At 36.7% G+C, this 27,979-nt stretch overlaps 2 protein-coding genes across 4 annotated transcripts in view; one reads left to right on the top strand and one right to left on the bottom strand.

Moving 5' to 3' along the window:
* The window catches only part of LOC142351571 (protein lifeguard 3-like), a 359,608-nt gene that overhangs the window by 38,379 nt on the left and 293,250 nt on the right, over positions 1–27,979 (top strand). The window lies entirely within an intron of this gene.
* On the bottom strand, positions 4,901–27,765 carry LOC142351954 (uncharacterized). Of its 3 annotated transcripts, none has more exons than XM_075404241.1 (3): positions 27,702–27,765; positions 17,801–17,991; positions 4,901–5,377 (listed from the first exon to the last, which is right to left on the bottom strand). In XM_075404241.1, exons 2-3 carry the CDS (start codon positions 17,987–17,989, stop codon positions 5,171–5,173), a joined length of 396 nt encoding a protein of 131 aa, XP_075260356.1. In that variant the 5' UTR covers positions 17,990–17,991; positions 27,702–27,765; the 3' UTR covers positions 4,901–5,170. The 3 variants fall into 3 exon arrangements, with proteins under 3 accessions (XP_075260356.1, XP_075260355.1, XP_075260354.1); XM_075404240.1 differs by lacking the exon at positions 27,702–27,765 and adding an exon at positions 19,579–19,607; XM_075404239.1 differs by lacking the exon at positions 27,702–27,765 and having other exon boundaries at positions 17,801–18,138.

Raw genomic sequence — 27,979 nt, 5'->3', positions numbered from 1 at the left:
TGTTCTATTTGTAATGTGTGTGTGATTTGAGTATTTGTCTTCTGTGCGTGTTATATTTGTGTGTATGTGCGTTGTATGTGTGCTGCGTAAGTGTTCGTATGTTGTTTTTGTTGTGTGAGTAAATTGTGTGTGCTGTGTGTTCTTTTTGTTAGTGTGGTCCCGTTGAGTGCGTTGTATGGGTGTTTGTGAGTGCATGTGTTATGTGTGTTGTTTTGTGTTGTGTGTGTAGGGTGGGTTTGTTATGTGTGTGGTTTGTGAGTGTGTTTTTTTGTGTATGTGTGTGTGTTGTGATTGTCTTGTGTGTTGTTATTCTGCTGTTGTTGGTTTTGTGTGTGCGTCTGCTCTCATTGAGTGTTGTGTTTGTTGAGTGTGTACCTTTTTGTGAACTGGCTATATGAAAGGTGATTAATTGTGTTTTGTGTGTGTGAACCTGTTTTTTTGTTCCGTGTATAGGTTCGTCTGTTTGCGTTATGATTTGTGTTGTTGGTGTTTTGTGATTTTGCATGTGTTCCGTGTTGTGTTTTGTGCATATGTACGTTGTGTGTGTGACTAGTCTGCGATTTCTGTGTTGATTTTCTTGTGAGTTTCTTGGGTGTGCTTGGTGTTGTGTGTGCTTTTATTGTGATTTGTGTTTGTGTTGTCGAGGTAATTTGTTCGTGCATTGGCTATTTGCTGCATTGTGCGTGCATTTGGTGCGTGCATGCCCGCATTTGATGAGTATGTTTGTTTTTCGTTGTGTCAGTTTTTTTGTCTGCTCTCTGTATGTTGCGTGTTTTAAGTTTTTGCATGTTTTTTGTTTTCTGTGTTTTTGAGCGTGTGTAAATTTCACATTTAGTGTGTTTGTGTGTTGCGTTTGTGCTTTATATGTTGTGTTTGAGTGTGTAAGAGCGAGTTTTGTGTGTTTTATGTATAGTATTTGTTGGTGTTTGTGCGAGTAGATTGCGTTGTTTATGTGTGTGTTTTTTTGTGTTTGTGTGCCGTTTGTGTGTTTTGTGTTTTAGTTCCGTGGTGGTGTAAGTTATTTGTGTTTTGAGTATGTATGTGTTTTGTGTGTCTGCCTTGTCTCTGGTTTACGTGTTGTTTTAGTTGTGTAACTTATGATTATGTCCACTGTTTTGGGTGCTTTTGTGGTGGTTGAGTGTTGTATGTACATTGTGTGTGTGTGTATTTTCTCCAAGTGTTGGTTACGTTTGATGAGTGTGTGTGTGTGCATGTGTTTTGTGTGTGTACGATTTCTGTTTGTGTGAAAAGTGCTTGTTTGTACGTATTGTGTGTGTAATGTATGTCGGCTTGTGTGTATGCGTTGTATAAATTTGTTTTGTGTTTTTGTTTTCCGTTTTTGTTTTTTTTATGATGTGTTGTTCTGGGTGTTTTGAGTTTTTGTGTAAATATGTGTTTTGCGTTGAAAGTTTGTGCATGCTATTTGTGTTGCATGTAATTTGTAGTTGTGTCTGAATTTTGAGTGTGTGTGTTTGTGTGTGTATGTGTGTGTGTGTGTTTTCATGATTCAGTGTCTGTTTTGTGTGTTTTTGTGCGGGTATTTGCGTGTTTAATTATGTTTTTTGTGAAGATGCGTTTTGTGTGGGTGTTTGTGAGTGTGTGTGTGTGTGTTTAAGCGTGGGAGTGTGTGTGTGTGTGTGTGTGTGTGTGTGTGTGTGTGTGGGTCTGTGTGTGTCTGCGTGTAATGGTGTGTGTGTGTGTGGTTGTTGCATGTGTTGTGTGTTTGGTGTGGGTTGTGTGCTTTTGGGTGTTGTATGTGTGTTATTTGTGTTTTTGTGTGTGTGTGTGTGGTTTAAGTGTCTTCTTCGTATATATATATATATATATATATATATATATATGTGTGTGTGTGTGTGTGTGTGTGTGTGTGTGTGTGTGTGTGTGTGTGTGTGTGTGAGAGTCTGTTTTGTGTGATTGGTTTTGAGTGCATTGTGTGTGTTTTGGATGCGCTGTTTTTCTATTCAGTCTGCTTTGAGCGTGTGTTTAAATTTGTTTTTTGAGTTGTAAGTGTGTGTTGCATTGTTGTTGCGTGTGTTTTGCATGTTGTGTTTTTGTGTGTGTTGTTTCTGCTTTTTGTTGAAGTGTGTCTGTGTTTTGTGTGTATGTGTTCTGAAGGAGTGTTTTTTTGCTGTGTGCTTTTGTATTTGGTTTGTGTTGTGTTGTTGTTGTTTTTGTTGATTGGGATTTACAGCTTGCGCTGAAGGGAGTTGATCCCAGATGGTTCACTGCACATAGTGATTCTAGTTTTGGCGGCAGTTGTGGCAGTCACATTGTAGTACCCATATGCAGCAGTTTGAGTATTAGAATCTGGCTTCAAACTGTTTCCACTGGAAGTTCAAGAAACGGCACTTCAGGCCCACTGGAGACAAGAAATCCACGTCCTAGGGAAGCAGATTTGTGACGTGTGATGCTCTAAACAGAAGAAACCGGCGCGACTTTTCTGTTCGTGGTGGATTAATCCTGATTTTTTTTATCGCTTATTCTAGATTTTTTTCGTTTCGCATTCTTCTATTTTGCAGTCGGTTAAGCTGTTGTCGTAGCAGTTTTCACAAATACAGAAGATTGTTAAGTTGTAGGAACATATAGAAAGGCAAGAGCTGGAAAAACATCAACACCTCGCGGTAAGTTTTACTAAAGCCAGCAGCAGCCCATTTAGATTTCGGTGCTGCTAATTTTCCAGACTTTTCATAATTCGCTGACCAACATTTGCTCTATTCGCTGACCAACATGGCGCAGCAAACCTGAGTATTGGCGGAACTACTGACTTGTAAATGTCAATCTTTACTTTTGATTTTACTCCAAAGGCCAAGTTTCCTTTGATGGAGAAAAACACTTCGTTTGCTTTAGAAATCCGGGATTCAATGTGCAGAGAAAAGCTCATGTCACATTGAATAGTTAATCCCAGGTCTTTCATTGCAGAAGTTCAAGCGATTTCTTCACTTAGACAGAAACTTTAGCTTTGACAACGAAAAACCAATTGTTTACAATTCTCAGCAGCAAAAGCTATTTTGTTCGGTTCATCCCAATTCATGACATTGTTCAGATCGTTTTGGATGTTGGTATGAGTATTGACTAGAGAGAGTATCCTCAGATCATATGCGTACAAATTCATCTGCGTATATCTGTGTGTGCTGTATCAGTGGAAGTTTTTTGTGTTGAACGCTTGTGTTTGTATTACGTGAGTGTTGTCTGTGATGTGTGCTGTGTGTGTTGTGTGTGTTGCGTGTTGTGCGTGTGTGCAGTCTGGTTGAAATTTGTGTGTTGTGTGTGTGTGTGCCGAGTCTGTGTGTTTTTTACGTAAGTATGTATATGTGTAGTGTTGCTTTGTGTCGTCTGGGTGAGATTTGTGGTGTGTGTATGAGTTTGTGTTTGTTTTGTACGTGTTTTCTGTGCATGTGTTTTGCGCGTATTATGCGAGTTTGTTCTTTTGTATGTGAATTTTGGTTTGTGTGTGGGTGGTATCTTTCTATTTGTTTTTTTGTGTTTTTTGCTGTATATATATTGTGTTAGTCTTTTGTGTGTGTGTGTTTGTTTGTGCGTCTGTTTTGTGTGCTTTGTTGGCGTTTCGTTTTTATTTTGTGTGTGTTTGTTTGTGTCCGGTCTTTAATCACGTTTTTTGTGTGCGTGTTTTCTTTGTGTGCGAGTTCTGTGTGTAAGGTGTGTTGTGTGAGTGTGTTGTGTGTGTGTGCGTGTACGTTGCGTAGGTGGGTGCTTTGTTTGATTGTTGTGTCTGTTGTGTGTTTTGTATGACTGTTTGTGTGCGGTTTGCATCTCTTCTATGTGTATGTGTTTTTGTGTAATTTTTTGAGTGATATGTCTGCATGATATGTTCGTGTGTTGTGTATTTTTGTTTTGTGTATGCGTATATGCTTGCCTTGTTTAATTGCGTGGGTTTTACATCTACTGTGTTTCTGTTTTGGATCTTTGTTGTGCGTGTGTGTCGCGTGTGCTTGTGTGTGTGTTGTTTATTTTGTGTAATTGTTTGAGTGTGCTTGTTTATGCGTCGGCGAGTGTGTTGTATATATTTGTTTGCGTGTATTTATTTGTTTTGTGTGTGTTTTAAAATTTTTGTCTGTGTTTTGTGTGTTGTGTGTGTATCGTGTTGTGTGTCGTATGTTGTGTGTTTCTGTTTTGCTTTGTTTTTGTTTGGGTTTCTTCACTTTGACAACTTCTTCCAGTTTGTTTGCAACTGAACCGATGATCCGTAAGTATACGTCGCATACTGGGTTTATATATATGAGATAGACCTGTGCACTTTTGAGGCATGAACTCTCGTGTTTCTTTTGTGTATGTGTTTCTTTGTGGATTTCTTCACTTTGACGACTCCTTCCAGTTTGTCTTCAATTGAACCTATGATCCGTAAGTATACTTCGCATACTGGGTTTATATATGAGATAGACCTGTACACTTTTGAGGCATGAACTCTCGCGTTTCTTTTGAGTATGTGTGTACTTTTGTGTTTGGTGTATTTGTGTATATGTGTGTTTTGCGAAGGTGTTTTTTGTGTTTGGCGTGTGTTTGTGTTTGGATATGCGTTTGTGCGTGTGTCTCTGTGTGTGTGTGTTTGTGTGTGTGTGTGTGTGTGTGGGTGTGTGTTTCGTGTGTTGTGTGTCTGTTTTATGTGTGGGTGTGTGGGTTTTTGTGGGTGTGTTTTTTGTGTGTGTTGTGTTTTGTATGTGTGTGTGCGCTGTTTGTGTTTTTTGTTTTGCGTTTTTGAGTGTTTGTTTGTGATCGCTTTTGTCTTTTTGGGTGTCTGCTATCTGATGAATCCTTCTAGTTTGTTCACGTTTGAACCGGCGATCGCAAAGTATACTCTTTATTTTCATATTGGGGTCATATATGAGATAGGTCTGTGCACTTTTTATCCTTGGACTCAGGATCACCACCAAAAAATCGAGCGTCAACAGTATGAAATGGTAATTCATATTTCAGGCCACTCAGACAAATGAAAAAATCACCAAATGCACCATAACAAATCCTCCACAAAGTGGAAAAAATTGGACCAGGCTACTTGCATAATGAATAATATCAGCATATCGGTTAAATGTGAAAATTAATTTTCTATTTTGACCCTCCCAGTCATGTCAATTCTTTCCATTGGATCGAAGAGTTGTAATTAAAACTTTTAAACATTCCCTTCACCCAAATTCCATCAGAGAAGGGGACATATTCAGGTTGCTGTTTCCAAGAGTTGCTTGTATGGTTTCATGTACGGAGACATCGGGCCATTTGCTTTTAGCCAACAGTCGCACTGAAAGCCCCACTGGTGTTTGCCATCTCTAATTTTTACCCAATTCAGTCGCCAATCGTCATCCCATCTAAACCAACCCTTCGTCAGCCACACTTCCAAACCCTTGATATCACCATCGAAGTCTATCTACATTAGAAAATGACAACAGCAGCAGTTACAATTCGAACACTATAATGAAAGAACATCAGTACGTCGGCAAAAGACCATTTGTCCGGGTAATCTTACTCGAGTTTGTTTGTTGTTATCACGACCAGGTGTCAAGGTTAAAAATGGGTCTGGACATTTATTACTTCAAATTTGCTTCAAACTTTAATAAACGGATCTATTCTGTAACCCCCCCCCCCAGCTTAGTTAGCATAAATCTTTTTTGACCCCCAGGCGCACGTGCTATTTTCTTACATAGTAACGTGCTGCATAACAACATATAATTTGTAACTGGTGGTCATAAAAAACTCTGGGGGTCCGAAACAGAATAGATCCTAATAAACTTCAAATTATCCACGGTGCCACTTTTTGAAAAAGTGCGGACAGCAATGACAAAATTTTATCAGTCATGTCTTTACCCCTCCCAACGATTGCTACGACGTCACTGTTGTCCAAAATTACAAATAGTCATAGTTAACAGCTTGTCAGTTAGATAGCAATGAAAATTAGATTGAGAAATGCCCATCGCAATGATAATAATAGATGAAGATAATTAGCAATTTTGCAACTACTCATACTACTGCTCACAAGAACATATAAGACTCTGAATGAAGTCACAAGTAAATATTTAACAATTTCAGCAATAATCTTTACGCCTAATTGAAAGCTTACTCAAAATTTTGGCCAGAAGTTTTAGTTATCGGGAATTGAAAGACGAATTTTCTTATTTTTCGTCAAAATTTAGGCTCAAAAACGTCAAACTTTCTTCAGATTGAGAAATGAACTAAAAAGGTTTCAGGAGACAATTTCTTTTCAATTTTAGGGTCTCTTCCTAAAAATTGAGTTCAATCGAAACACGTACAAGCAAGTTTTAAATTGCAAATAATCTGCAGTGCCAAAAACTAAAAAACCAGAAAAGATAAACCAAAGGGGCTATAAATTCGTTGAAGGCTATAAAAGGGAAGACCCAATGTTCCCATATACATAGCAAGAATGTTGACTTCCATATTTTAAAAATCGCGGGTTGCGTGTCTTTAAGCAAGTTTACGTTTGAATCACTCGCAGCTCAATGACGCAAGTTGCTTCAAAGTTCTGGGTTTTTATCTGAAATCACTTGGCTGTCATCAATAAACAACGGTGATTTCAGGCAGAGTCAGGTAGCCTATAATTTGGACGGCTTTAAGCTTAAAGACGTGATGGAAAAAGAAACTCAAAGAACATGTGACTGAATGATACAGGTTCTACTTTTGGATCGTTTTCCGTTTGTGCCCTTTAGTTTTATTGGTGAATATTCTTTCAAACCCAGATGCAATTTTCCGGTAAAGTTTTACACTTGGACGGGTCATCATCAAAATGTGAGATGCTCGAATTATATTGATACAATGACACCAAACAAAATCTGAGAAAAGAAAATTTATTATATTAATAACTTCCCTCAAGTGAAGTTTATAGCCGTTTTTTTAGTCCTGTGCTACTTTTTTGCCCGACAAATTTTTACCTTGCTCATTTATTTTTTCGTCCCCAATATCACGAAAAAAAAGATAATCATTGGAGGGCATTAAGTTTTTCTAGAGCAATACGCTTAACCAGTCTCTAAGAACATTTTTCACCAAAATTGTTTTCAGGAGGAAGTTTCATGTTGCAAAGGCGAGCTCTAATTCTTGAATGTTCGACTCTCAATGACCCCCCAACAATAACCCAAACACACCCTTAGTTCCAAATACCCCACCTAATGCATTGATCCCTCCAATCCCTGGACCACTCTATTGCGCTTCCCCTCCCCACCCTGCAAGCCTGTTGGAGCCGTAACTGGGTACTACCGAAACCTACCGGTCGCTGGTTGTTTGAGAGCAATTCGCCTAACTTTAATCGGTAATGTTAGAAATAACAATGAATTTAATATTATGATTATATAAAACACTGGTCTTGAAAACCAATTCCAGGTTGTGCGACACTGTTTCTTTTGACTAACAGAGACTAATGTCAGAAAGCCAGTATTCTCTTGCTTTAAAAGGATAACATGAGTTGGAGACGATGATTCGGTTCGTTGTTAATAAGCAAACAGATTGAAAAAAGCATCTAAAAATATAAGAAAAAACATTTGAGATAGGTTTCTCGAAGTTTCATCAACCAAGCACAGCATGATGTTCTCAAAAAAAGGTTGCAGTGCAATAATCTAAAGGCACTATTGGTTTGCAAAGAAATCGAAAAGTGTTCGTAAGCTGCTGTCACTCAAAAGTAATTATTTTGAAAGCTCAGTAAAATGAGTATCTATTGTAGGGTATATTTAAACCATAGCTACTAATTTCTGATGTTGTTATCACATGTTGAATTTTATTTTTTTTGTTTTTGTTGCTGAATGTTCATGGGAGATCTTATCTTGTTAAAAATAAAACCAGTTTTTGGTACACGATACCCAGAAAAATTTGCGTATAATAAGTTTGCGTCAATAAGAGAAGTCAGTTTAGAACTAGCGTCGAGGACAGGGATATATCAGACATTATCATGGCCGTTTTAAAGATGAATTATTTGTCGTTATCAAACAAAATTAATCATAATTTGAAGCACCATATCAACAAAGTAAAAATCAAATTCTAGTCATTGCCAGTGTCTTCCATCCTGGATTCAAAACAAAATAATTTATCTTCACTACGCAAAAAAAATTAAAAAAGAACAAAAAACAAAATGAGCAAAAATCGGGAGCAAAATTATAAAATTTTCTGACATTCATCTCATTAAATAATGAGACCACGAAGAGCATTTTCTAATTTTTGTGAGCCTACTACAAAAAGAAAAGAACAATCAGAAAAACCGACGAACTGCACAAAAAACACAATGATTGAAATGATTGCTCTATTTGGACATTTTTGCAGTATTAGCTGACACATATAACAATCTGTCTACTTAAATGAGCGAAATTGGTACACGATAAGACTAAATGAGCTAGGGTGATTTAAAAAATATGTCCCTCTTCAACGAAATATGCGGAGCTTATGCACGCATCAATCGGTTAACGTAACAGAAAATTATTACCAATGTGTTTTTTTTAAATATCTAAAAATTTTATTCAAAATTGTTTATTTAAGTTCGATATGTAAAGGTTATCATTATTCGAAAAAGATCTCTGAAAGTCGTTGATAGTGCCGCATCTTTCGCAATCAAGCTTGTCAATATTCGAATTGTTTATAAAATCAAATGCATCAACTCACAGGTGTTTTCACATATCAGTTTTAGTTTGAAGGACTTTTGCTATATCAGTATCAAAGTCGATACGCATTCTATGTTAGATTCAGGCGTGCTTGATGCACTATGTTGACCGTCCTCTTATAGGTATAACTCTTGTCCGCTTCGAACTTCTTTCGGAAATTAGGCAGAATCCAATTGTTTAATTACTAACTTGTTTTAACTTGCTTTCTGATAGGTCATTTGGGCCTTTAAGATTGTTTCTCAACGGGATTGAGAATAATTAATTTTTCTATATATCTTCTCTATCTAAAATGTTCTATTGTAAAACACACGGTGGCTTTCTGTATAACAGAGTTCGTTATTTGAGAAGTTTTTGGGTTCACTGTATCAGCACAATTGTCCCAATAACAAATTCTTTGCCGTATTCGGAGTGTGTGTTGAACACTATTGCGCTAAATCCATTCAACAGACCCCGTTCAGGTGCCCTGTAGATCATTCTTGTGCTGGTAATATACCGATAGAAAATTTGGAAATTTTTCTACAAAAAAATACTTATGTATTCTTCTAATTCAAAGAAAACTGCTCTTTGATCTGCAGCGACACTGAATTTTCTCCCATGTAATCAATATTTGAAGAGCGCAATTAAACAGACTAGTGCTAGCAATTCTAATTTAACAACGCAAACTTTGTTCCACTGAGAGTGGGAAATGCAGCACACATTTTTCCAGCCTTCGTAGTCTCGATGTTCTATTTCCCCTGCAAAATTTGCCCCCTAAGACATTGCACTTAAAGTCTCGTTCGAAATCTAGTTTCAAAAGTACTTTCACTGCAGTTTTCGCAATTTGTTAATTTCAAAGAAATCAACTTCCAGTTCATTTGTGCCAAAAATTCTACTATTCCTAAGTTAAGTAGTAGTTTCTGTGGTTGTCGCAACAGCGAAAAATGTTTAAAATAACTTTGATTTACTTATGGTGATAGTGTTTTTTCCTCGATTTGTTAGTGGAATCCAGTTTTTATTTTAAATTTTTTCCATGAATTTTTGTTGGTTTAAATTTTTTCCTGGTTTGAATTTTTTCCATGAAGAACTTTGCTCTGCTGTTATTAAAACTAAACCCCAGTCAGTAAACTTATTGTTTAGCGAATTAGCTTCTTGATGAATTGTCTCTTACGTTTTTGGCTGACCAAATCTTTGTGTTTATCTAGTTTTTTGCCTACATTTAGAAAACTGTCCAGAAACTGTATGTACTACATAATCCGTCAAAACTTTTTCCAATATTTCTTTTTGAAAATCACATGTTACCTCTTGCTATGGCAATTTAAAAAGTTAAAATGACGAGCGGCTTCAGGATGAAGAATAAGTTGACTGTGCGCGTACCACAATTCAGTGCTTGTGCAGAATGCCAGCTCCTGCTGTGTGTTTGAGTTCAACTGTTGTGAAGTTTTTTTTAAACTCATTTCTGCATTTTGATTTTAATTTTTGAACGATTTCATTGATCCATTTTCACTTCCAATACTCTCAATACTCTCGGGGAAATGACGGTTTCATGTACGTCTAGTGGTCGATGTAATCTTGATCTAGGATTCATTCAAATTGTAACTTTTTCCTGTAAGTTTATCGGTACACGACTTGTTTTTTTGTTTTGCGTGCTGAATAATTTGATAAACGCTGAAACTTTTAATTGAGGCTGTATTATTCAGATTTGACTGTTCCACGAAATTGGCCTGAAATGTCGTCTGCTTTAATTTATCTTCAATTTATCTGTCCTATATTGAAAAAAAAATTATTTTTGAACAAATCAAATAAAAGAAACCAAAAACAATTTCTTCTGCTCTTTAGCTATCAAACAAATGGAAAAAGTTGAGTTGAAATATTTCAATTTTTGTAACGGAAAACTAAAAGTTGTTGTAATTTAATTAACTCACGCAGTTTTGACAGAGATAATATTCTTCCTCGTTGTTTTTTTCTCAATTAAGTTTTGTTTGGTCTTCTGGCTACAATTTCTTCAAAAACATTTATTTTGGCTAAACATAGTCATGAAGAACCATGAACTGAATGCAGGGTTTGCTTTCGAAAAGTGTTTTAGAGCCAGTTAAGAGAAGAACTCCTGTCTGAACAGAAAAGTATTCTTGTTTTTTTTATTATTTAAAGAAAAACCATGAAAAGCTCTCAAATAGAAAATCCATTAAACTCAATTTCTAATTAAACTTTTTGAAAATTGCAAAAAGCCAAATATAGCAAATAAATCTGAAGTATGGAGGTTGAAAAAATATTTTGTTGATTTTTTCATTCTTTCCTCAAGTGGTTGTCTTCCCTGTCGTTATATTTTATTGGCACTTAATCAACCACTTAACAAAAACTGGTCAATTTATGTCCCATTACGACATAAAATGTAGCGTTAAAATGAGGAAGTTATTCAGTGCTTAGCATAAGTTTGAGCAACAGTTTAGTAGAAAAAAAATGTTTTGTTAGTTTTGCAAAAACTTTTTCTTTGAAGCGAGAAACCAATTAATTGTAATATCTTCACATATTCACATTTTTTAAGTTGATATTAGTGGTCAATTGGAGGCCAAACAAATTTCAATTATGAAGATACTTGGAGCATTAGGAACAATCTACGGAATATAGAATTGAATAGAAAAAAGTTCTTTCCTTCTCGCCATGTAATGTTTTTTGTGGTTTTTCTCTCAATGAAACCATTTAGGGCCGGTTAAATATTCATAAAATCAATTTGCAAATAATGTAGGGTTTTGATTTATGGGAGGTGAGAAGTTTTCAATTGCCCTGCCTTTAACCAAAATAGTCAATCTTTTTAAGGTCAAAATTTGCATGCAAAAGGTTTTGATGGAGAGGTCAGAGAAACCGCCGAAATTGATCAAATTGCAAAAATGCATCAACTTTTCGTGCTTCTTTTCTTTTTTCGCTAGAATTTTTTATCTGTAGTTTTCTGGGACATGGAGAGTACCGCTTTTTTTCACTTTGATGCGACTTCTGGAAAATGAAATCAAAATGACTAACTGCAATAGCAGTAAAAATTTTCAAAAAAATATTTTAAGGTTGCAAAGAGAAAGAATAATAAATGCTTTTCTTCATAATATACTGTCGTCAGCTCATTTTCTTGATTCTCACGCTCTTTGTTTTTTTTTCTATTTTGATTGAATCGAACATCAGAATGAAAAAGAAGAGGAAAAGCTCATTAACAAAACTTTGTGTTCAGACGTTTTTTGTTTTGAATACATGTTTGTTGGGAATAAATCTCGCTTGTGTTTTTTTCAAAAAAATTGCTTAGTCGAAAATAATATGAATATAAAATTTGTTGGCAATTTTTTGACCAAGTTTTTCAACCAGATTTATTATCATTCTCGACCATACCCCCCCCCCCCCCCCCACCCGCCTCAATGCACACACAGACACATACACACACACACAAACACACAAACAACAAAACCGTTGTTTTCTGAAGTCTTTCCAGTTTTTTAAACAGTTCACCTTTTCAGAGCTGTCATAGAATTTGTAATTGTCATATAAAAATTAAACGTAGCCTTTAGAGCTACAAAATGATGTGTCTTTTCCATTCTCTACGATGCGTAAACAAAAAAAATGAACATTTGACGGAAGAAAAAAACACATTATGGCATATGTACTGCCCCAGTTTAATGCACGCTGGAAAAATTATTCCTTTCACAGCTTATTGAGTACTTAAAAATGTGAACTGGTAATCAAAGTTGATGAAAGATAAGTTTTGAAACGTTTTAAGAGTTCATATGGTCTTTTTTCCTTTCGCTACCCGATTCCCCGTTATTTCCACCACCTGAACAATCCGGATTCTCTCATTAAAGTTAAGAGCGAAATCAATTCCTGAGAATGGAGCCACATTTGGTGAGCTAGGTCTGATTTATCTTTTTGTGACCTAAGTTGGATTTACTTCAATCCGTCAACTTTTTTACATTCGATGATGTTAGCTTTCATAGGAGACATAGTAATGCAACTTTTCACATCTTGAAGGAGAAGGTCAATATAGTTCAAACATTCTTCAGAATCCATTAGTGTACCTGCAAGATGCTTCGAAAACCAATCAAAAGAAAAACCATATTTGAAATTATCAATAAACAATATTTTGACGACAGGACAAAGAGTTTGTCCACTATCAAGCTCTGCTATGAAATTCAAAATCTTCCATATCTTGACCAGATTCCTCAATTGCGTTTGAAGACTCGGAGAACTAAGTTTCGCTACCCAGGATGAGGCCCGTTATCCAAGAACAATTTGAGCTATAGACAGAGGAGTTCTAGACCTAAAATACCCAAAAATAGGTATTGGTTAGACGGAATAGACTTATTTTACATTTTAGTGTCTTTTATATGTTGGAGAGGTCCTATTAAGGCAGACCCAAGGTGGGCTCTTTTTACAGCCTTAAAGTATAAAGAGCTAGAGCTTCTTATTTCTGCGCCTGAAGTAGGCTTACCTTTATCTCCAAGACTAACCGACTCTATAAAACACAATAAGTGAACTTCCATTATTACTGTGGTTAAGAAGCATAGCACCGGAGTCAGAGATAAACACATGGGGTATTCTAACTAAAGACTGACTATAAAAAGTTCAGTTCTCTCTATATAAAAGAGAATAGTGCCTTCTCAGTATGTGATTGTTTGGAGATGTGCATCCAGTATTTCTACTGCTACTTCCATCCAGGGTTGGAGGTTTCAAATCCGAATTCGTGAACTGTAGCAGAAATATGCTGGATGTGCCATCTTCGTTGAAAAGGTGGTTGGAGAAAGTGGAGAGTTGTGTCCTCTTTTGAATAGTAATTAGGGCTTGTGCCGTCATCTGACATCCTCGTCGGTGTAGTAGTGACTGGTGTCGTCAGTAAGAGGTTCTTCTGATTGTAGAACCAGTGAGGGTGGCAGGTGAATCGGCCAGTAACGTCAGTCTGTTGAGAGTATGCCCAACTGCACTCACTGTCATTGTTGTGAGGATTTGTTCCCAGTTGGAGGATCGCTTGTAGTCTGTAGTCTCTGTCTGGTTTGCACAAAGAGATTTCTATTCATCTTCTTATGGTACAAAAGTTGAAACAGTGGGATTTACCAGCTTACCTGCTGATGGAAATCCCTCTTTTAGCTACTGTGTGAGCTGCTTTCCCTATTAAATTTACTTGTTAAATTTAATGCCTTCTAATTTAATGCCTTAAAAAAGAATTGATCCCAATCTTCAGTATTTTGGAAAAAGTAAAGCGAATTTAGAAAAAAAAGAACAAAAAAAAAGTGGAATAGAGAATAAAGAAAAATTAATACGGTTTAAAAGTGGAACAAGATCAGTGGGTCTTTCAAGTTTTGTGGGACTGTGAGCCCGAATTTGTTGTAGGACTGTGGCCCGGTTGTCTGGATCGCCGAAGAACGCGAGAAATTCTTGGTCATTCTTGGTCACGCGCCAGACTATCAGCAAGGGCACGGGGATAGAGATCGACGTTGCAGTGAGGTTGCAACGTGAGCAGGTGGTTTAGGATCTGTGCCTCCTCCGAAAGCGCGCGATTGTCTAATTTGTCGAATCCTTGTATAGAAGATTGAATGTGTGGCCATGAGTGAATTTTGTGGCGCCTCTTTCCACACAATGCAAATAATCTATTGGACCAAGGATGGGGCGATTTGTTTTGGCGTAGAGTGGGGAGAATATAAAATAGTTTTTGATTGGATCGAAATTACGCAGGGTGCCTTCACAAAAATTTGGTTGCATAATATAACTGTAGTTGATATAATGAGGTGACTTGAGCTTTGTGTGAGCATATTTGAGATGTGAGTTCATGTGTCTAATTGGATTGGTGTGCTGGAAGTGATGCTGTACAAAGAAGTAGTTGCATAGTGTGCCTCATTTTCACCCTGTTCACCTTGTGGTTGGTGGTATTGACATCCATCTGGGTGGGGTGTGGGAATTCAAATTGGAGGTAGAAGGGATCGTACTTTGCATATCTCTTGTAAAGTGCTGTGTCACGGGTGAAGAATGTGTTCAGGTAGTCAAGAACAAAGATACTTGGACAGATGCCAAAATCGTTTCGTGAATCGGGGATTGAGGGGAAAGTGAGAAAATTCAAGTGGGCGATCTCTATCCCTTCCTTCTTGAACATACTCATTTTCGAGTTGTCCCAGAGAGCAGGAAGGGGCTGTTGGTTTGAGAGTATGTTGAGGTGGGGTAGAAGTGTAACTACTGAGCTCCGGCACATGAATTCCTTGGAGAGTGTTGATTCCAAGAGGGTTCGTGAACTCCTGAAATCGGAGACCGAGTCCCTGTGACCTGTGGGGGATGCCTTGTGTCAGCGCAAAAGGATTTCTTTTTCCACGAGAGGATGAGGGCTGAGGGCCTCGTGAAGGTCTCGCAGAGTGACGAGCAGGTGATTGTGAAGCCTGTATAGGAGAGGAGCGAAAGAGATAGATCTCCTGCGCTGTGGCTTTTGGTCGTCTACTAGGCGAGGTGTCAGCACACGGATAGTTGTCCGTTGAAGTGGGTCGGTCATAAGTTGGTGGTTGCGGAAAAGGCTGCTGCTCTGCTGCAAAAAAGTGGTATTTGAGTTGTTTTGCAATGTTCAAAAGTATATTTATCTCATCTTGGTGTTGGTAGTGTTTTACTTCGAAGGGTAAAATAGCTTCTTGTAAGCGCTTTTTCTGTTGTGTAAGAACGGCTAATTGTAGTTCATCCAAGTGTGTCGGTATATTGGAGGGAGGTTTATCAACGATCTATTATTAGTATATTTGTGTTGGGAAGATAATAGTTTTGTTTTTTTTGGGGTTGTGTTCCCCTTTTTCTTAAATTTTAAATAAAGGAAAAGTATATAACTATGTAGTCTAATTCTAAATCTTATTCTTAGGAGAGAAAAAGGTGTTTTGTGTAAGTTCTTTTTACGGTTAGAGTTTGTTAACTCACTGGTTTCACCAGTTAAGGCAGGCCCAAGGTGGGCTCGTTTTACAGCCTTAAAATATAAAGAACTAGAGCTACGTATTTGTGCGCGCGAAGTAGGCTTACCTATATCGCCGCAACTAACCGACTCTATGTAATACAATAAATGAACTTCAATTATTACGGTGGTTATGAAGCATAGCACCGGAGTCACAGTTATACACATGGTGTTTTCTCACTAAAGACTGACTATAGTAAGTTCAGTTCTCTCTGTATAAAAGAGAATAGTGCCCTCTCAGTCTGTGATTGGTTGGAGATGTGCATTCAGTATTTCTACCGCTACGCTACGCTACTCCTTGGGCTTCGAATATGGGTAATTACGAGTATTGTCTTGAACGAATAGACCAAAATACGAGTTCCGGTCAGACGGAAGGAGCGAAAACGTTTTTTCCAAACAACTGAAACCCCAATGTCAGCAACCTATTTCGATCTGGTCAACAGCTGTTTTGGGTCGTGGACCTCATCTTGGTTAGTGAATAACCATAAACCTTGGAGGCGACACTACAGAAAATCCCAATATTTGTTGTTCAAGTTGCAATGTATGTTGTATGTGGGCCACAATGGCGCTTTCTATGAACAATATGAGCATATGTTTTAAGATTGTTTAATAGAAGGCTGCTAAATAGTTCGGAGTGTAAGAAAAAGTAAAATTCGGGCTTATTAAACAATTACCCAGCTATTTTTGTTTTGTGCAATGTGTGCTAATGGTTGAGTAAAATTTTCAATTTTTGCAATCATACTAGATTCTGCACCAAAATAATCGGACATCTGACGCAATGTTTTTACTGTAGAAATACTGTTGAAAACTATCCAACCCAAACAAAATCAAGCAACCCTTTCTAGTCTGAAAATTTTTTTGACCCTCATGAGTGAAATCAACACAAATTTAATTAAACTAATTGGTAAAATTGAACAATCTGCATCAGTGTTCTCTTTTATTTTCGCTCAACTGATGATGTTATCTAATATAGTCCATCCTTGTACAACAAGTTTAAACACACACACACACACACACACACACAAGCGCAAACAGGAAAACAAGAAGCCCCAATTACGACAACAGAAGATCTTTACAGCTTCGACATTACAAAACAATCTTGAAATTACGGAGCAGTAAAAGAATATAGTAGACTTGATTGTCGAAATCTTAAATTGTAAAATATAACAAGAGTATTCAGTTTTACCCTCATGCACGCGGCCGGGAGTTTTCAAGCACAAGATTGATTTCCTTTTTTTTTTGATTGATTGATGACTTCTGATTTGTTCTGATTTGTAAAATTTGCGGGTTTTATGTTTTACCCATTTTGCAACCTAGCAATTCATTGTAATCTGGAAATCTCTTGTGAATAAGTAGTAAACAATCCTGTACATTTTTCAAAACTAGTTTACTTTCCTGAGAGCCCTTCTGAGAGCTCTGCCAACAATAATAGTTAGTGAAAAAAGGTACACTTTAAACTTAAACTAGTTATTGCTTTCTTAACAACCAATGCAAGCAAGCTCGTTCAAATAATCACAAGACTCATAAATTTAAACTTAACCTGCATAACCTAGAAAATATTTTGGTTTTCAAGGTTCAGTAAACAACTTGTTATGCCCAACATTAGCCAGCAGAACACAGTACAGTGAGATGAACAGCGGAAGATTTGAAAAAAAAATGTGGGAAAAGATATTCCACTAGAATTCACTTTGGGTTCAATTGTTGCTTCTGATAAAGCGTATTTATTTACCACAGATAGATACAAAGCATTTTGCCTCACAAGTTTTGCCAATTGCACAGTTTTTTGTGGCAATCACAGCTCTGAGTGAGATAAAAACTGCAATAAAGCAGGCACTGGTAAAAGCAAACAACTCCAAAACAAAGCACGCAGTATTGTGGTAAAGATATAGAACTTGGTGCTAGTTTTATGCCACAATCCAAAGTTATGGGGAAGAGTTGGAAAATCCAGTTACATTTCAAATTCGTCAAAACATTTAGCGCAAAAATAATACATTTGTGAATCTATTGAGAACAATAATCATAAGACCATTTTCTTTGAAAGACTATTTTACTCATGTCTAATTATTTTTCAAGTAGTGATATTAATCTATAGCACTGCTTATAATACACCATTTGTTTAGACCAAAAATCAGCAAATGCGAACGTTTTTCAGTCTGCAAAGCCTCGGTACATCAGATCTGCGCCATAATATCAAAATAACATGAGTTAAGGAGTTGCATCTCTATGAATTGTTAAGAATTTTCATCGAATATATGAAAGAAAACATTCAATGAGTTACCTCTTCCGAGAATGTGTCCACACTGTCCATCTCAAAATCGAACCAATCGTCGTCAATCTCTGTTGATGTGTTCGTCAGGTTGTTGAATCTGATATTGACAAGGCTGTCGGTGCCAGACCAATTTAGTCGGCTTGTTTTGAAAGAGATGTCGAACATCTTTCCCTCTCCACTCAAACAATAGACACGCATGACTAGAATTGTTTTCAGTAACAGTTCAACAGTGTTAACAACTGTGCTTTTTTTTCTCATTTTAATGCCGCAAAGGAAGTCGACCAAGAGCTTTATATGAACTTTGTAATATTAACTGCGATAACAAGCTTGAGAAAATAAAAATTTTGAGCTTTGAAAAAATGGAATGGACCAGATGGACAATGAGTTGCTTAGCTCGAAATTATGTTTATCGTAGCTATTGAAACACACGTGAATAATGAGGTGAATCAAAAGATCAATTAGTTTTGAAAAAAAGCACATCATTGGTGCAAACAAGAATATAGCATATATTTTTTATTTTTGTATGCGTTGATGGCCTTCGTGCATCTAACTCTCAATTGTTTTTTTCAGCTACTTTTAGCGAATTCTCACACAATAGTTCACAACATTGCATACATTCACAAAATTATACAAAGTCTGTGGGGAGGGGTTGAGGTTTTTGTGATCGAAAACAAAGCTTGTTGCATAGCTAATTATTATTTTGTCTGTCTCTATAGTGCACTTCACCTCAATGTATGAAATATGTTTTTTGTTTCATTTTCAGCCTCTTTGCCCAAAAATTTTGTTATTTGCTTATCAAGTTTTGACTTTGTTTAAATCTCGAACACGTAAATTCGAATAACCACAAAGTTAAAGTTAAATGTTGTAATATTATAAACATCAAAATTTACACTAAAAAACACTGCGAAAGACTGCCTTCTTTTTGTTTATCTAGTGTGCAAACAACGATATTTGTCATCAATATTTGCAGACTAATTAACAAATTACAATCAAAGTTTTCAGAAGAAAAATTTATGGTGAATTTATTGAGAGAATTTACTTCAGTTTATTAGCCAGCTGTACAATATGTAAGGTTACCATATAAGGAAACAGCGAAAGCATTATTCTATCTTAAGCTTTATGTAAGGGAACCCTATGCTATATTGGGCTGGAATGAGCACAAGCAACATTTAAAAATCCGGTTCCAGATTTTCCAACGCCAGCTTTCCTATATAGACTGCCAGGTCTCACACTTGCAAATTCTCGTTATTCAAGATATAAGTCCGACTTTTTCTCTACAAATTCCAGATTTTGACTTCGTTAGAGCAACGTAATCTATACTTAGATTAGCTAAGAGTTGATAATAAGGATTTGGTTATCAAAAAGCCATCGACAATTCGGAAGCCGTTGTGAATGTGCAAATATGAGTCACTCATTGTGTGTATGTGTCCCAAGCGTCAAGAAACGTTAGGAGCCGAATGAATGATCAATGCAAAACCAAAACCAGCATCTATTTTCGATCTATCTATCCATTATAAACCCAGCTCTTAGTAAAAATTCGATGAATCACGGAAAGACAAAGCACTTTGCTTTAAAAGTGCACTTCGTTCGGAATTTAGTCGAATGCCGACTATTAGAGCTAAACTACTTACTTACCGATCGCATGCCGGCATATACACTCACAAAAGCATTGGGGAGGACCAAAGCATCACTTTCGTGATGTCCTTCTCGGAACAAAAACTTAACATGATAGGAGGAGTATTGAAAATATAATGTTAATTGTTTAAAGTATGAAAAGATATACGTACCTCAATTCACGTGCTGATTTATATCTTGGTTATTTATGAAATGAGTTAATGCAACAAGAAGCTAACACGTGCTATTTATACCAGATTTGTCCCCAACTTTTCATAATGTTATATGTGATATGTTGACCCTTGATCTTTTAACAAAGTAAATTACCAGAGTAAATAGCTAGTTATAATCGGATGTCATAAGAAGTCAAGGAAGTTATAAATTAAAGGTGAACACCATGACCATGATGTAAAAGTGCGGTAACTTGGGTAATAAATAGGGACTGAATTTTGTGTTAATCGCCACAGTTGTCAACCACTATTTCTAATTTAACTATTCGATTACAAGATTTGTCTCTGCGTTCCCATTAGCCGACAGGTATTGGGCCCAGAGCTTTTCTAAGTTAAGTAATCAACCCACCTCGTAAATGGAAAAATATTGTTTCTGTGCCTCTTTGCTACATAAGAGGGTCGCTGAAATCACTGGGGGAGGAAGACAGAGAGGACAAGGAGAGACAAGCCTTGTAGTCAAGAGGTGGCCAAGTGAGACCAGAAGAAGCAAGAATAAGAAGTTTGTGTGGCTGGTTGGCGGACTTCAGTGGTGGAGTTGGAAGCTTGTATAACTGATTGGGGGACTTCAATTGTGGAGTTGGAAGCTTGTGTAACTGGTTGGGAAACTTCAATTGTGGAGTTGGAAGCTGGTGTAACTGGTTGGGGCCAAGTGAGACCAGAAGAAGCAAGAGTAAGAAGCTTATGTGGCTGGTTGGCGGAATTCAGTTGTGGAGTTGGAAGCTTGTATAACTGGTTGGGGGACTTCAATTGTGGAGTTGGAAGCTTGTGTAACTGGTTGGGGGACTTCATTTGTGAAGTGAGCCGCTTGTGTAGCTGGTTGGGGGACTGCATCTGTGGAGTCGAGAGCTTGTGTACATTGTTGGTGGACTTCAATCATGGAGCGCTAAGTGTGTGTAGCTTAGCAGTGGATTCTGCTCGTGAAGTCAAGAGTGAGTGGAGCTGTGGTGGGGGATTAGTAAGGAGCGCGAAGGTTCAATTGTATAACAGAGCTGTCGGTGAACCAGGATTGCTTATTATAGCTGAGAACAGCTCAGCTTAAACAACTGTTTCATCTTCAATTGTGTGTGCTGTACTTCTGTAAGATACAATTTGCTCGAAAGAGATATTAGTTGGTGGTAAAACTTTCCTTAAATAGGACTAGGATTAGGGCTCTATTACATTATCCTCGGAGGGTGTTGGTATGCTCATCGTACTTAATCGCGGCAGAAAAACCCTGGCTCAAGGTCACTGTCCTGCTTTCGATTTCGGCAAGGATATTACAGAACTCGAACAGAACACCAACTTCTAGATTAGTTAATCGACCAAACTCTTTTGGCTTAGTGTTTTTTTTGTTTCTCTAACAGTGCTACCATATAAAACAAGAACTAACCTGGTGCTATAAAGCAGTTTTTGGATACACAAACTCAACGACTCACCGCTTCGTCGCCCTATAACAAAGTCGCCAACAGGCAAATGATTCAAAAACGCTGTAGAAAAGAAAGGAGTTTTGATCTAAGTCCGAAAAAGATTTTTTTCACAGCCCGATTTTTACGGAAGAATATTTACCTATCGCATTACTAGCTTAGAAAAACAAAGGACAGATTTGTTGGGGCAGCATAAGTCTTTGGCTCAGTAGGGAACAGTTAAAGTTAACGAGTTAGTTTAAGACGAACGAAACTTAAACGAAAGTAAGGCCTAACAATGAGCTCAAAATCAGAAAGATTGGCATTCAGTGGGCGTGAATATGATTTCTTGTATTTTGCTGAACAGTTTGAGGCTCGTATGCACTCTCTAAAACTTGGTAAAGTTCTTACTGGAGCAGCCACCTATCTAGATTATATGCAAACTGTTAGAAATAATTCTTCGGAGGAGCAACGCAGGCAAGCTATAGAAAAGGGGCGGGAAGAATTAGAAGCGGAAACGAAGACTTTGTGGTACGAGTTAGTTCAGGCTTTAGACAAAACATCAGTTCTTTTTCTTAGACCACATAAAGGTGATTGCACTAGAGCTTGGGATGTACTGTGTAAAGGCTTCAAAAGTTTTCAGAGGCCTCAGCTACTTAAATTGATAGCACAATTAACGAGCCTTAGGAAGACTTCAAGTGAGAGTATAGTAGATTATCTCACTAGAGCAGATGATATGCAATTGAACTTAACACTAGTGAGTGAAGGAATAAGTGAAAAAAAATTTGTCGAAATAATTTTAAAAGGGCAACCGAAGGAACATGAAAAAATCGCAACACTCGTGAACTACAGCAAAGACGAGAAAACTCTAGAGGAAAATAAACGTGACCTGATAAACTTCAATAATAAAAATGTAAAAACAAAAACAGAGAGCGTTTTCTTTAATAAGGAACGGAAATGTTTCAACTGCCAGAAAATTGGACATATCGCAAAAGAATGTTGGCTGAAGAAAACGATTCATGATTAAACCAAAGTTTCCCCAATGAAGTGTTTTAAGTGTCGTGAGCACGGTCTAAATTTTGTAGAAAACAACAAAAAACTGAGAAAAACTTTGTAAGTCAAAGCAGGAGAACCAATCAGAAAGGCTCGCAAAATTTAGTTGAGGAGCAGAATTTAGAAGAAGAAGAAGAAGAAGAAGAAGAAAAAATCTTTTCCTTCTTTCAAACGGCAGAAAACAACCTTGCAAAAACCTTGCTACCAGTCATATGATTAAAGATGAAAATTTTTTCACAGATATAGACAAAGAGTATTTTGGTACCATCACTAATGCAAACAGCAGTAAAAGTTTAACTAGTGGGAAAGGAACAGTTGAAATTAGAGTTTTGGATTCCAATGGTTCAGAGCGAAAAATAAGATCAAGTAATGCGTTACATGTTCCCAACAATACACAAAACCTGGTATCAGTGCAAAACTTAGAGCAACAGGCAATGGGGTCTTCTTTGGTAGGACTTTAGAAATACGAACTAAGAACGGGACAATTTTCCCTTTTGAGGAATGAGATAGTCTGTTCATCTGGAAGAACATTGATTACGAAATAACCTCAGAGCAGTGCAATTTATCAAACGGAGATCCCCTTAGTTTGTGGCATAAGCGCTTAGGCCTTAAAAATGTTGAGGAAATTTACAAACTAAAACATCACGTAGTAGTACTAAAACTAAGCGAGCACAACTTAACAAACTGCGAAACATGTCAGCTAAATTAATCAAAGAAACTTCCAGTACCAAAAGACTCAGGAACAAGAGCAAGCGAAGCCTTAGAAATTGTCCATATTGACATTTTAGGGACAATCCAACCGGAAGCGTTCGAGGGCCACAGGTATGCAATAGGGTTTGTGGATAGTTTTATCAGATATCAGAAACTTTATTTTTTGAGGTCAAGAGAAGAGGCTTTTGAAACAGTTGAACAGTTAGCTCTTTGCAGACATAAGACAATCAGGAACCTCAGCTTGCGACGGTGCAGGGGAATATGTCTCAAATGACATAAAACATTTATGTAGACAGAAAGGTGTTAGACTTGAGTTCTCGGCACCGTACGCAGCACAAGAAAACGGAAAGTTTGAGTGAAATTGGGGGAAAATCAACCCAATGGCTTGATTCCTTTCAGGTATTCAAAAGACAATTTTGAGGCAATGTACAAGAAGAAACCTAACTTAGAGTCTATCAAAGTGTTTGGTTGTTCAGCTTTTGTTCATGTTGAAAAAAGTTTTCGAGGTAAGATTGATAGAACTTCTCAAAAAGGAATATTTTTGGGGTCTTCAGACAATAGTAAGACTTATCTGATAGGTCGAAATGACAAAAAGGTCTTTAAAATTAGAAAATCTCGGAATGTAACCTTCAACGAAAACGAAATGTTTATTGAAATTAAAGAAATGAAGGAGGAGATAGTCAACAAGCATCAGTCAGATAGTGATAGAGATTTAAATCCGGCAGCTTTTCCTGGTGAATTTGTGAACAACGAATTACTAACTATGTCTATTGATGAAGACATTAGGTATTAAAACTGATACAAAGCAATGAAATTGGAATACAACTCATTAGTGGAAAATAAAGTTTGGGAACTGGTAGAGAACAAAGGAAATAAACCCATTGGTAGCCGCTGGCACTTTGCTGTTAAGTTTGGTTCTAGCGGGGAGATAACAAGGTATAAGGCAAGATTCGTAGCAAAAGGATTTAGCCAAGTTCCAGGTCGGGATTACAACGAAACATACTCACCATCAACACGCCTCTCAACAATTCGTGTACTGATAAGCTACGCACTATATAAAAACACCGAGTTGAAACAAATGGATCTCAAAACAGCATACTTACGCGCTGACATCGAAGAAAAAATCTTCATGCAACAGCCCGAAAGGTTCGAGAATTCTGACAAGCAAGGAAATCCATTCATTTGTAAGTTGAGGAAAAGATTGAAACAGTCCGTTAGAAGTTGGTACTTAACAATCAAAAATTTTCTCAGCCAATTAGGCTTTACAGCGGCTATTCACGATGAGTGTCTTTTCATGAAGAAAGGTGAAAATGCTATTGAGGGACTTAGTGTGTCTTTGGGTAGATGAAATGGTGATAATAGGATTGCAGAAAGACTTTTGTGAAAACTTAAAAAATAAAGTTAGTGAGCGATTTCAAGTTAGCAGTTATGGAGACCTTAGTTGGTTCTTAAATATAAAAATTGAGCGAACAGAAAACGAAATAAAGCCAGAAACTTATGTAGAAAAAGTGCCAGAGAAGTTTAACATGAGCGAATCGAAAATACTGGAAACACCATTAGATGTTAGTCTGAAATTGTCAAAAATAGATTCACCAGAAAGAAGCCGCCATGAGCATAGAGAAATGCAACGAAATTACTATAGGGGTATAGTGGGATGCCTGAAATATCTGGCATTAACAAGTAGACCAGATATTGCGCACGCAGCTAATTTAATAATTTCTTTTGTTCAAAATCCTGGAAAGCGACATTGTGACGCTGCAAAATGTGTTTACGTTACCTAAAAGGGACAAAATGAGAGATAATGGTTTTTAGAAAAAGTGAGAAACTGGAGTTAACAGGATTGTCAGACTCAGATTGGGCAGGCAACATAGGCAATAGAAAAAGTACAAGTGGCTTTTGTTTTAAACTTAATAATTGTTCAGGTGCAATCAGTTGGGCTAGCAAGTTACAAAAGGGTGTGTCTACTTCAACAGCTGAAGTTGAGCTGACCGCGGTAGACGAGGCAAGTAAAGAAGCAGTCCATTTAGTAAACCTATTACGAAAATTAGATTTAGAAATCCAGCAGCCAGTAAACGTCTTTGTAGACAATCAAGCTTGTATTGCTCTTAGTAAAAATTCGATGAATCATGGAAAGAAAAAGCACGCCGGTCGCATGCCGGCAGACACACTCACAAAAGCATTGGGGAGGACCAAAGTATAACTTTTTCGTGATATCCTTCTCGGAACAAACACTTAACATGATAGGAGGAGTATTGAAAAAATAATGTTAATTGTTTAAAATATGAAAAATTATACGTACCTCAATCCACGTGCTGATTTATATCTTGGTTATTTATGAAATGAGTTAATGCAACAAGAAGCTAACACGTGCTATTTATACCAGATTTGTCCCCAACTTTTCATAATGTTATATGTGATATGTTGACCCTTGATCTTTTAACAAAGTAAATTACCAGAGTAAATAGCTAGTTATAATCGGATGTCATAAGAAGTCAAGGAAGTTATAAATTAAAGGTGATCACCATGAATGTAAAAGTGCGGTAATTTGTGGTAATAAATAGGGACTGAGTTTTGTGTTAATCGCCACATTTGTCAACCACTATTTCTAATTTAACTATTCGATTGCAAGATTTTTCTCTGCGTTCCCATTAGCCGACAAGGTTCAATAGGCGACTTATTCAGCTTAAAACGGGTTACTGTCTCGTGTTATCTCACTGACAGATAACTGTTCTTACTTAGAAACTCACAGATGTGTCAAGCGGAGCTCCATTGCAATTTTAGGAGGAGGGGCATAGAACAGTTATCAATATTGGATTTAAAACAGGATTATTTTATCTGGATTCAACAGATAGCTCAAATCTAACTGAATTTATCAAATATTTTTAAATTATCTGGATCTTTTTCTGACTTCCTCTAAATCCAGAGCTATCAAAATTAAGCTTTCACATTGAAATGACTTAGGCTGCCGTGCTTCCTTTTTTCTTGTTCTCTTATTTGTTTCTAATACCAATTCACTCTGATTTTTGTTATTTTTCCGTTCGTAAATTTTGCCTTGCACTAAGAAGTTGAAGGGGAATGCATTGTACGCCAGCTTTACTTATCGAACATGCTGCTATAAAACTAGCTTGGAGAACAATTGCTGAGATGACAGAACAACTTAGAATAAATTGGGCTCAAGATAAGCCAGAATAGGTACAATACATAGGTACAATGACTTGAAGAACCGGCACTTGTTCAATTTACGTGATCGGGCCAAAAATTTTGGCCAACGTAAAAAACAAAAAACGAGATTCTGAAAAAGTATCAATTGAAATCATAAACTAAAATGAAGTGGTTTAAAGGAACAAAGATTCATTTAATTACGGTGATTTACGGTGACGAGGGATTGCAATAGATTGTGAAAAAATTTGAAATACGAAGAAGGAACCTCAATCATAATCAAAATGGGTATAAAATTCATACATAAAGATTCATTAAAAAGAAATTGCACTCTAAAACCTCACATTGTGGCGCAATTTTTAGCCGTTAAATGAAATTAAAGAGTTGCTCTGGTAATCTGAATGAGTTACGGAAGGACCTCTTAATAACTTATACGAGAATTAATTGTTCTGTCATATTAGGTCGCGTTGTGTTATGTTAAACAAACTGAGGAACTAATTCCCACACGCTCTCTACGGTAAATGAAATGTGAAACCGAAACAACCATTTGGAGCTGAAATGACCAGAACGAACTCGCAAGAGTTAACGGAACATCCGACTTTTAGTCTAATTTCGTTCTTCAAGCAAAGCAGTGCATTGAAATTGGACTACTTAAAAACTTGTTTTCCTTTTGCGTATTTTGGTTATTTCAAAACACCTGCAACCAACTATAAAACAAAACAACAACAGGCTGAGAAACAAGTGGCTTAAAAACTTATATTAGGAGAGACAAAACTATAATTTCTGTTTTGAACCTCCATCAAAATCAACAGTCAGATGCAAATCTCAATTGGCATTCATATCAATTCTCCTTGTAGCTTATTATTTAGACGCAGGTAAATTTCTATTTGTTTTTAACTTTTCGCTTTTCTTAGATAATTGTGTGCATTTTTATATATGTGTATACAGAAAACCGTCAGAGATGATGCTATAATATGATATAATTAGGTTCCAACTCATTGTTTCTACTTTTTTTTGAAATTGGGGGAATATAAATGAGAGGCTGGCTTTTTTATTCACTCAACTTTTCCCTTTTCGTTTACGCACCGAAGAGCAAAACAGAAAAACACCATTTTTTAACTCTCAGGATATAGCTTTGATTCATTTAAAAACTATCAAAAGATTTATAAAGGGGTACCCTCTAAAATTTGAAGGAAAACTTGAAAAAATCACTTCGCTCGAAGTGGCCTGTGGGGTGAGGGGCGGGGGGCAGACTGCCGATAAAATTCAAGATCAAAACGAACTAAAGGATATCGAGAAGTTTTAGTTGAGTTAATTGAAGATCTGTTCTCAGTTATTCTGCATATTGCATTTTGAAGAACAAAAATTAATAATTTAAACTACCCTTCGAAAATTTCAATTAAAAGAGTCAAACTTTTTGTTCTTTATTTCTCAAAAAATTGTTTTAAAAAAACTTTTAACCATCTATATGTATTCTGCTGATTAATAGATAAAATACAAACCTTTTTTATCCATAGCGAACATTCAATATTCTCGAAACATTGAAGACATCAAAAAACAGGTTTACGAGATTAAAAACAAGTCAACCAAAAACCTTACTGAAAACTTAAGACGGAAATCTTTTGTTACTTTTTTTGTATTCAGTCTATTGTCAGCGCAGATTGTTCGAAACATATTCCTTTAAGATATTGAAAAAAAATTGATAGATAGGGATAATATGCATTGCCTGGTTGAAAAATATGATGCAAATGTAATACATACCTTTTAGAGAACTATGCGAAAAATGTTTTTCACTTCTGTTTTTTGAAATTGTTCTTTGAACTGATCTTTTCCAGTCATGGGGCGGTGGTGTAAGTTAAATAACGAAACGCGTTTCTTATTACCAAATTCGTTATATGCAGAAGGAAATTTTCTTTCAATTCACAAATAATAGCTAAAATTCCCTTATTTCTTTATAAGTACTCTTACCAAAAATAGTGAACGCGTCAAAACATTTTACTGACACCCAATGTTTGTGTACGATATTAGATAAGAAAATT

The sequence above is a fragment of the Convolutriloba macropyga genome, chromosome 13 (assembly GCF_964194025.1).
Source record: "Convolutriloba macropyga chromosome 13, txConMacr16.3, whole genome shotgun sequence".
Classification (NCBI taxonomy): Eukaryota; Metazoa; Xenacoelomorpha; order Acoela; family Convolutidae; genus Convolutriloba; species Convolutriloba macropyga.
This window is presented reverse-complemented; position numbering and strand designations above follow the sequence as displayed.

Coding starts and splice junctions, on each gene's coding strand:
- LOC142351954 (XM_075404239.1), bottom strand. CDS start 18,049: ATGAGAAAAAAAAGCACAGTTGTTAACACTGTTGAACTGTTACTGAAA. Junction 5,378..17,800: donor TGGACACATTCTCGGAAGAG/GTAACTCATTGA, acceptor TTTCTAATGTAG/ATAGACTTCGATGGTGATAT.